Here is a 10,595-nt window from a genome sequence, read left to right as displayed (position 1 = left end):
TTTTGATAATATCATACGAAAAGAGTAACGTGATTTGGTGTGGAAAAAATTGATAAAAATAAAAATGAAATTACAATTTATTGATTTATGTTAAATTTTAATAAAATCAACAAAAAAAAAATTTTTTACTAAAATAAATTAAAAAAAAAAAAAAGATTGTATAAATAGCAAAAAATGAAATGCAAAGCTCATTGCATTTATTCATATTGCATTGTACAGCGGTGATTAGTGATTGTTACATACTTCAATAATTAATTCTATGGGGAATTGTGATAAGGATGCGGGTGATTCGGGTTCGAATAATAATTTAATTTATTAATTTAATAATAATAATAATCGAATTTTAATTTATTAATTTAATATTTTTAACAAAAATAAGTTATTGAATGAGTTATTTTGTTTCTTTCAAACTGAATATTAACCTTCTTTTCTTTTATATAACAATTTTAGACATATAAAATTTTTTAAAAAAAAAACGAGATAAAAATGTTTCAGGGATTCATTCACCTGAGCATTTATCCGGTTCACAGCGTAAAAGCTCACCGTCATCAGGATCTCGATGTGGATCAGGTCTTACTGGATCACCACGTGATCTTTCTCCTCCATTACTTCAGGTATTCAACTATTTTTAAAATTCGATTAAATTTTTCTTCTTTTTTGTTGCCAGCATTCAGAAATAAATAAATGAAATTAAATGCCATCAAAAATTTTTTAAATTAGGAATTGGCATGTATGAACCTTCGTGAGATGGCTTCTCGACCGGATTTTGGTCGTGCTGGACGTCAAATTGCAATTCGATCAAATTTCTTCGAAGTTGGCATTGTTAATAATAATATGATGGTTACACAGTATCATGTAGAAATTCATCATCCGGGATCCAGAAAACTTGACAGGTTTATCGTTTTCCTTTTTTTTTTTTTTTTTTTTCAGAATTTCCAAGATACTTTATTTTTCTGTAAGAGTAATAAATTTATTTGTGAAATTCAATTTCTTTCTTTTAGTAGTTTTGATAAAATTTGCCTACTATTTAGGAGTAAGATTATTCATTTAATTAATAATTATGATATTAGGTTATTTAGAAATAAATTTACTTATTCAATTATAACATTTGATATAAGATTATTTAGGAATAAAATTTGGTTAATTAATTCCGGTAAAATATAATAAATAACTTTCAGTAAGAGTAATAATTTTACATAATTTATTATTTATATATTTACAAATGCATCTGAAAATTTATAAACAAAAAAAAAAAAAAGTGAAAATATAGAGAGGAAAATCGTACGATATTTTGGAAAGTAATAATGGATCATTGTCAATATTTCCCAAATAAATTTGCTATTGCATATGACGGAGCACATCAATTATATACTCCAACACGTATTGAATTTCCTGAAGGACGTCCATCTGTTAGTTAAACTTTTCTAAATTTAAATTTAAATTTAATTATTTATATAAAAAGTATTTATTGTAGATTCGACTAGAAAGTGACGTATCATTGGCAAAAGATTCACGCGAACATACTCGTTGCGCAGTTTCGTTCCAGTGTGTTGGACCGGTACTGATTGAAATGCGGCGCACAAGGACGAATAATTTAGACGAAAGAATTTTAACACCAATTCAAATTATTGATATTATATTCCGTCAATCACTTACCTGTCCATATATCGAGTTCGGTTAAATTATCGTTTTTTTTTTTTGTTTTCTAATTATTTATTGGAATTTTCAACTTTTATTCTAAAAATAACTTAAACAAAAATTACCTTTAATCTTATTTCTTTTTTTTTTTTTCCTAATTATAAATCAAAATAATTAACAAACTAAAATAGTATACTAATTTTACTAATATTGTATCATGTATCATGTATTACGTTAGAAAACATATATGTTACAAAATTTAAATTAAACTCAAGTTATCAAAATTTATATATTGAAAATTTTACAATGCAAAGAAGCATTTTTAATTTTGAAAAAAATTTTTTTTTGAAATTTTTGTTTAGAAATTCTGCAAATTTTGTTGTTTACAAATCATCAAGCTATCGTTTACCGGTGAATGGTGGTACAGCATTAAATTTAGAAGGTGGCAGAGAGATGTGGACTGGATTTTTCTCATCTGCGCATGTGGCAGTCGGTTGGAAACCGCTTCTTAACATCGATGGTTAGTGCAATCATTTTCCATAGTAGAAATCAAAGCTATAAATAAAATTTGAATGCTTATTTGAAGAATTATTTTATAATTCAATCAATGATCAATGCATACTTTTAATATAACAAATTATTGAGGAAAAAAATATATATTGAAAAATAGGAAATTAAAAAAAGTTCCGTTTTATTCCGGATTTCGCTATTATCAATTGTCATTACAAAGAAGAAAATTATTTTGTTTACAGTAACGCATACAACATTTTATAAAGCGCACATGTCTTTGGTGCAATTTATGTGTGAAGTATTAAATGAAAAATCGGGTTATTATTGTCGATCAAATTCAAGGGAAGATCAACGTGATACTTCATCAAGTAACACACGTAATGCACGTAATGGATCATGTTATGATGGCGGTTACAGTAATTCATCATCTCATTCACGTTACGTAAATAATCGACGTCGTAACTATAACTGCCATATTTCTATGGGAGGAGCACTTTCTGTAATTTTTATTCTTAATTTATGGCATTAATTATTCTTAATTAGCTACAAATGTACTTTTGTATTAAAAAACAATTTTACAATTTGAAATGAATAAAGCAAAAATGTTATTTATTCAAATTTATTAAATTTTTTTTTTTCCTTTTATAAAATACAAGAATTAAAAGCAAAAAAATTTTCATAATTTTAATTGAATCTTAAAATTTTTCATTTACATTAAATGAATTTTGAAAGTTTAAAAAATTTTTACAGCCTGAAAAATTACACAAAGATTTTTCATTGAGTAGCCATGAGTTAAAAATTTTTGGTGATGTTGTAAAAGGAATTAAAGTACGTATTTCACATCGTGCTGGTATGATCCGTGTTTATCGTATCAATAGTCTTCAACTTCCAGCTGATCAACTTTGGTTTTAATATTTACATAATTTCATTAAATTATTAATTAAAAATTTTCAACTGATCAACTTTAGTCTAATATTTATGCTATTTCATTAGATTATTAATTATAAAATAGCAAAATTTAATTATCTTCTCTCAGTATTCTTTGATTAAAATAAAATAAAAAATTAATATGATAAAAAGTTGTAACCAATTTTATATATTGTTAAATTATCAAAATTGAATCAAAAGTTTAATTGAAATTTATATTAAAGACAAATTTAAATATTTATTAATAATGAAAATATAAAATTTAGGTTTCAAGGTAAAGATGAAGATGGTAATGAACGACGTATGACTGTAGCTGATTATTTCAACGAACGTTATAATAAATTAAAATTTCCTAAATTACCATGCGTTCACGTTGGTCCAATAACACGTAATATTTATTTTCCATTGGAAGTTTGTATGCTTGATACGCCACAAAAATACAATAAGAAATTAAGCGATAAACAAACATCAACTATTATTCGAGTATGTATTACATTTCATAAATCATTTTAATCATTTCAAAACTCTTTTTTCAGTCTTTAATTTTTCAGATTATATATTATAAAATTATTAAGCATTTAATGTTATTTCTAATTTCTTTGCATTTTTTTTTTTTTTTTTTTTTTTTTTAAAGCATAATTGTATTAATAACATATTTATACATACATTTTATTAAATAAAATATTTTGATATTCATCTAAAGCATTGAAAATTTTATCTTTTGAAGGCGGCAGCTGTTGATGCAATTTCACGTGAACAACGTATTGCATCATTATTTGATCAAGCTGGCTTTCAATATGATCCATTCTTACGTGAATTTGGCTTACAAATTAATCCAAAAATGTTTGAAACAATTGCTCGTGTATTAACACCACCTCGTATACTATTTGGTGAAAATAATCATAGAACGGTTTAATTTAAACATTTTAATAATTAATTATTTCTAACAATAATATTATCAAAAATTACACCATTTAATATAAATTATTTTCAATGAAATAAATTCATTCAAAATAATTTTTTTTTAAAAAAAATAAAAAGTAAATAAACAAAATTATAATAATAATTTAACAAGTTTTAAAAAAAAAAAAAAAAAAAAAAAAAAAAAAAAAAAATATAATAATTTAACAAATTTTAGGATCCAATTGTTACACCAAAAGATGGTACATGGTCAATGGATAATCAACAACTTTATTTACCTGCAAGTTGTCGTAGCTATTCAATGATAGCAATTGTTAGTCCACGTGAGCAGAATCATTTACAGTTAGTGAATTCTTATTCTTTTCTCATTCAATAATGAAATAATATCATTGCAACTATTTTTTCTCTCTTACCTAATATAATATAATTTCAATTATATCATTTCTAATTGTATTAATTATTTCATTTCTAATTATATTAATTATATCATTTCTAAGTTCAAAAAAAGTTTCAATTTAGAGCATTCTGTCAAACACTCATGCAAAAAGCTATTCAAATTAATATAGTATAATTTCAATTATATCATTTCTAATTGTATTAATTATTTCATTTCTAATTATATTAATTATATCATTTCTAAGTTCAAAAAAAGTTTCAATTTAGAGCATTCTGTCAAACACTCATGCAAAAAGCTATTCAAATGGGAATGGAATTTCCAAATTGGCCTGATTTAGTGAAATATGGTCGTACCAAAGAAGACATTGTCATTTTATTTAATGAAATTGCAACTGAATATAAGCAAACAGGGACAACATGTGATCTGGTCATTGTCGTATTACCAACAAAAAATTCTGACCTATATAGTTGGGTCATATAATTCATTTTAATTTTAGTATTATTAGCTTAGAAATTTATAGGTTTTACTAAATTTACATACATACAATTTTTTTTTTTTTTTTTTTTTTATTATTCTTGTTTCAGATTTTAGATATCAGATATCAAAAAGAAACATTTTTATAATAGTCGATTTAAAAATAATACAATCAAAAAAAAAAAAAAAAAAAAAAAAAAACATAATAGCCAATTCTTACAAGATAAAATTTATTAACAAATAAACTTTGAATGAATAAATTATATTAAAAAAAATAATTTTAATAGACAGTTAAAATGCTAGAAGAAATTAGACGAATAGAAAGATTAAAATAAGTTGAAAACAATTTAAATTGATAATTTACTAACAGTCAAGTAACATTTACTAATTTTAATTATTTTAAGAGATGTCATAGCTGATAATTATTATTTGAAATATAATATTACAAAAGTAAAATACTTTCAGTGACAGTAAAAGAATGCAGTGATATGATACATGGAATAATGTCACAATGTATTCTAATGAAAAATGTCGTGCGTCCATCATCTGCCACCTGTTGTAATATAATTTTAAAATTGAATATGAAATTAGGTGGGATTAATTCACGTGTTATTGCTGATTCAATAACTCAAAAATATCTGATCGATGTGCCAACTCTTGTCATCGGAATTGATGTCACACATCCAACACAACTTGAGGAACGACAGAATATTCCATCTGTTGCGGCGGTATATCTAAAATTTCATCGCTGTCTTTTTTTTTTTTTTTTTTAATTTAGATAAATTATTTTTTTTCTGATTTAAAATTTATTTACAATCAAATTAGCAGTTATAAAGAGTTAATATATACTAGTCAAATAAAGTTAGAGTCATTAGATGATTATTTATCAAATTCATTTTGTAGATTGTAGCTAATCTTGATCTATATCCGCAATCATATGGCGCAAATATTAAAATCCAGCGTAAATGTCGTGAATCAGTTGTTTATCTTTTGGATGCTATACGTGAACGTCTTGTTAGCTTCTATAAAACGACACATCAGAAACCAATTCGTATCATTGTTTATCGTGATGGAGTATCTGAAGGACAATTTAGTGAGGTATTTAGATGAATTATTATTGCTTTAATTTTTAGAAAGCAAAGGAAAAAAAATCTTTGTTTTGTTTTTGTTTTTTTTTTGTTTTTTAATTTGCTTCTTTGTTTGTTTTTTCCTTTGTTTTGACATGTTTAATAATAAAATATTTATATATATTATTTCTGTTTATATATATCATTTCAACTTTAAAAAAAAAAAAAAAAAATTATGTATAAAAACGACGAAAGTAAACTTTTCACTTATAAAGGTAAAAGGTAAAAAAGGAAAACAAAATTATTACTTTCAGGTTTTACGTGAAGAAATGCAAGGTATTCGTACAGCATGTTTGATGTTATCACCAGATTATCGACCACCAATTACATACATTGTGGTACAAAAGCGCCATCATGCACGAATGTTTTGCAAGTTTGCGCGCGATGCAGTTGGTAAAGCAAAAAATATTCCACCTGGTACGGTAATTGATACAGGAATTGTTTCACCGGAAGGTTTTGACTTCTATCTATGCTCACATTTTGGTATTCAGGTAATAATTCTCTTCTCATTTTTTAATCAATTTATTTTCTTCTCTTTTTCAACTATTATTCTTTTTTTTTTAGGCATAATTAAAAAGCAATTTGAAACATTAGTTTATAGAATCAAATTAAAATTGAAATCAAGATTTAAAAAATTTCAAAAAATACAAAATTAAAGAGTGTAATTTGTAAGAAATAATTGGAAAATTTTCAATATAGTGTAAAATTTTTTAAAAACATTGAAAAATATAAGTACATTTAGAAATTTAATCAAAGATTGAATTCTGCAAAATTATTGTAAAATTTTCAGGGTACTTCTAGGCCAGCACGTTATCACGTTCTTTGGGATGATTCGAAATTCACGTCTGATGAACTTCAATCAATAACATTTAATATGTGTCATACGTACGGACGCTGTGCTCGTTCAGTTTCTATTCCGGCACCTGTCTATTACGCTGATCTTGTCGCCACACGTGCACGATGTCATCTCAAACGAAAAATGTATTTTTTTTTTTCTTTTTTTTGTTTTAAAATTATTTCTTATTTCATTTCTATAACTACAATGATATTTGATAAAGCATAGGAGATTAAAATGTTTAAATTTTATTTTAATTTTTTGTTTTGTTTTATTTTTTTTAAAAAGTCATTTTCATTACATAAATGTTTAGATTTCTTAATTTAATAATTTAAATTATTCATTATTCATATTTTAATAAAAATAAATATTTTGTTTATTTTTAGGGGTGTATATGAATCAGAGTTAATATCAGATACTGCATCACTTATTTCCTCATCGTTATCATCACTGATTTCTGCAGGACGTATCACAACTCTACAACATATCATCGATGATAACGACGATCTTTCAGATGCAGAAAGTATTAAAGTAAATTTTTTAGAGTTCTATTAAGTTACAGTTCTTTTAATTAATAATTTTAAAATTTATTTATTTATTTTATTTTTTTTCTAATACAACAATGATGATAATGGTAATTAATAATGATGAATTTGTGAGAAATTTCTGTTCAAAATTACTTCGTCACTTTTACTTCATTTTATATTAACAAAATAATTATTTGTTATGGATGGATAATTTAAAAAAAAAAAAAATAATTTTTAATTTTCAGTGCGAAGAAAAAAAAAATGAAATTATAGTGAATCATTTAAATTTTTGAAATATAATTAAATGTAATCAAACTATGATTTCCAGCCAAACTGAAAATTAATCGATTCTCATTTCTTTTTTTCCTTCAGGACGGTTGCGCACAATCAATAATGAGTAATAGCGATACAATATTACAGGAATATGTTACAGTATCGGAGAAATTTAAAGGACGAATGTATTTCGTTTAAGAATAAAACTTAATTGTCATCTATAAATTATCATTATTATTATTAATTAAATTATCATTAAGTATTGGTGTTTGTTTGACAATTAATCAATTAATTAATTAATTAGTTACTGATTCGTTAATTTGTAAAAAAAAAAAAAAAAGAATTTCCCAAATAGAAAGTAAATTGTAATCAGTGAAATTTACTTTTGGCCTTAAATTTATTTTTTGTTACATTATCGAAATGGAGAAGATAGAAAAGGAAAAATGATTTCAATAGAAATATTAAAAAAATTATAAAAGATATTTTACAATTTCACAAAAGGATAGAATTAGTGGAGATGATAACTTATTCAGATATTTATGATATGCTAATTTGAATATTTTTTAAATTTAATTAGCCTATGTGCTGTCCACATAAACTATTGTATAAGTAATTTGCTATTAGATAACAATTTTTAACCGTAAATTTTCAAGAATTCAATTAGAAATAGTATTTAGGACGCTTTAAACAAGAAAACTTTAAAACTTTTTTTTTTTGCTTTTTTATCTATTTTAAAATTTTATTTTTTAAAGTTCACTTAAATCTTTCTCTCTGCCCATAGGCTAGTACTTCGAGCTTTACCTTTGATTGATTTACCTGCCCAAATTAGCAAAGTTTGTTTGGAATTTAATTGTATTACAGTAGAGCAATTTATGTAAAATATTCTTTCAGTCTTTATACTTCTCGTGCAGATATACATATACGCAAACTTATTTTTCATCTGTTTCTTATTTTAGAAGATGTTCAAAAAAAAAAAAAATTGAAAGACAAATTGTTAATTAATGAATATTTAATAAAATTTTATTTTGATAAATTTTCAAATCGATCAACTACCTCAAATATCTCGAAATGCTATTTTTCAGATACCGCAATGAAGATGTCTCAGATTTAAATTTAAAAAGAAATAAAAAATGCAGCAATTGTTAGAACTGATCATATAGAGATTATTTAAATATAAGAAATTTTAATAATGAATTAGAATTAGAGAGAAAAGATTTACAGATTCAACTCATATTTCCATTTCAATTTCTATTACTTCACTCATTACTCTTTCTTAATTATAACTTTCAAACTTATTTAACATATACTATTTCTATCTAAAACAGATTTATTTTTAAAAAAAAATTCATTTTTTGGTACCAAAAACACATCTAAAGTAAATTGATGAAACCATTAAATGCGCAAAAGTTCAAAAAATTTTACAACATGAAAGACTTCCAGATTGTTTCCGACATAAAATTACAACCAGCAATATTTAGTGTTTAATTTCCTGAAACAGAAAACATTATTTAATTGTTACATTTTACGTCCAAAATTTTCTCATCTTTTCCGGAAGGAAACTTCCCATTTAATACTTTTAAAAATATCATGAATTTTTGAGGATAATAACATAGATATTGAAAGATTATTTCAGGAAGAAACGATGTTTATTTTAATGTTTTAGAGTTTTTCTATGAATTTTTCTTTTTTTTTTTCCGGTATGTATGTTATCTACACCAAAAATTGATGTTACTGATTGATAACTTTTTTGAAAGTGTTCGATGATAAGTTCCTTTCCGGAAAAATTAAGTGAATTTTAAATATAAAAATTTAAATTACTTTTAGAAAATACATTTTTTTTTTCAATTCAAAAGGAACAGACAGGAATCTATCCGAAATATTCATTTATTTTTCTCAGAAAACGATTGAAATTACAACAACTTTTACACTTAATAATCAGATTAAGTTGCTATCGTCCATTTCAATGTGAAAATTTTGAAAATAAAATGATCTCGAGATCTCACACAATAACAGGTATTGACAGCTGTTACATACAATGTCAAAGGTCATCTTTTCTTTGGTGCATCAAACTTTAAGATGAACAACTTGCATAATGTACTATTTTATTGAAATAATCGAGATTTAAATTCATACGGTCCCGTGGTGTAGTGGTTAGCACTCAGGACTTTGAATCCTGCGACGGGAGTTCAAATCTCCCCGGGACCTGCTTCATGCAGTTGAGGATAGGCATGCGCTTTTGCTACAAACTGCCGTGCAACATGCAATAGCATTTCCGGTTCGTGGGGTCGCAGGTCGCAGGTACGAAAGGTCACGTGACCTTTCATTTGAATTGAACGTTCCTACCTTTACCAACACTGTTGTTGTGCCAAACAGAATGATGTGAAGGCTTGAAACTATTGCGAATCTGTCAGATAAATAAAGCAATGTTAATCAATCCGGTAACTGTAATAACATGAGTCTATTCGATAAGTGGAGCAATATGAATCTGTCCGGCAAATGGAGTAATATAAGTCTATCCGGTACATGAATCTATCCGGCAAATGAAGTAATTTGAACTTATTCGATAAATGAAGTAATATAAATCTATCCAGATAAGTTAAGTGAAGTAATATGAGTTCATCCGGTTATTGGATTACTATGAATTTATCCAGAAGTTTCAATTTTCATGCAAAATGTAAAACATTGTAGCCATTATTTAATTAATGCAAAAATGACTGTTCGATTTTTTGCACTGTTTAAATTCGTTATTTAATCCTATTGCATATTTAATTTTAATACTTATTTCTTCACTCATACTTTGATTTCATAGTCTATTTGATAATTCTTAGAAATAAAATTAATTAAAATTAACAGAATATTCTTTTCTTTGCTCGTTGTGTGTTTGTATGTATTTTTTTTTTTTAATTTTATTTAGTGAATTCAAAAATAAATAAATATGATTTTAAATTACTTTAATAAAATCAATT

General features: G+C 24.9%; 1 protein-coding gene and 1 non-coding gene across 2 annotated transcripts; both read left to right on the top strand.

Moving 5' to 3' along the window:
• Window positions 1-259: 259 nt before the first annotated feature.
• Window positions 260-7,827, top strand: Bm12357 (conserved hypothetical protein,hypothetical protein; the record flags this gene model as incomplete). Its single annotated transcript, XM_043082505.1, has 18 exons — window positions 260-293; window positions 496-614; window positions 721-893; window positions 1,271-1,409; window positions 1,475-1,671; window positions 2,001-2,158; window positions 2,391-2,647; window positions 2,899-3,053; window positions 3,342-3,558; window positions 3,803-3,985; window positions 4,214-4,338; window positions 4,660-4,859; window positions 5,333-5,595; window positions 5,771-5,965; window positions 6,249-6,485; window positions 6,785-6,975; window positions 7,216-7,360; window positions 7,729-7,827. The coding sequence occupies 18 exons, from the start codon at window positions 260-262 to the stop codon at window positions 7,825-7,827; spliced, it is 3,087 nt and encodes a 1,028-aa protein (XP_042938439.1).
• Window positions 7,828-9,762: 1,935 nt separating this feature from the next.
• Bm14535 lies at window positions 9,763-9,834 on the top strand. The gene has a single exon. It is a non-coding gene; the product is annotated as a tRNA-Gln (tRNA).
• The last annotated feature ends 761 nt before the right edge of the window (window positions 9,835-10,595 follow it).

This window comes from Brugia malayi (genome assembly GCF_000002995.4).
Source record: "Brugia malayi strain FR3 genome assembly, contig: Bm_v4_Chr4_scaffold_001, whole genome shotgun sequence".
NCBI lineage: Eukaryota > Metazoa > Nematoda > Chromadorea > Rhabditida > Onchocercidae > Brugia > Brugia malayi.
Note: the sequence above shows the minus strand (reverse complement) of the source record. Positions and strands in the feature narration are given on the sequence as shown.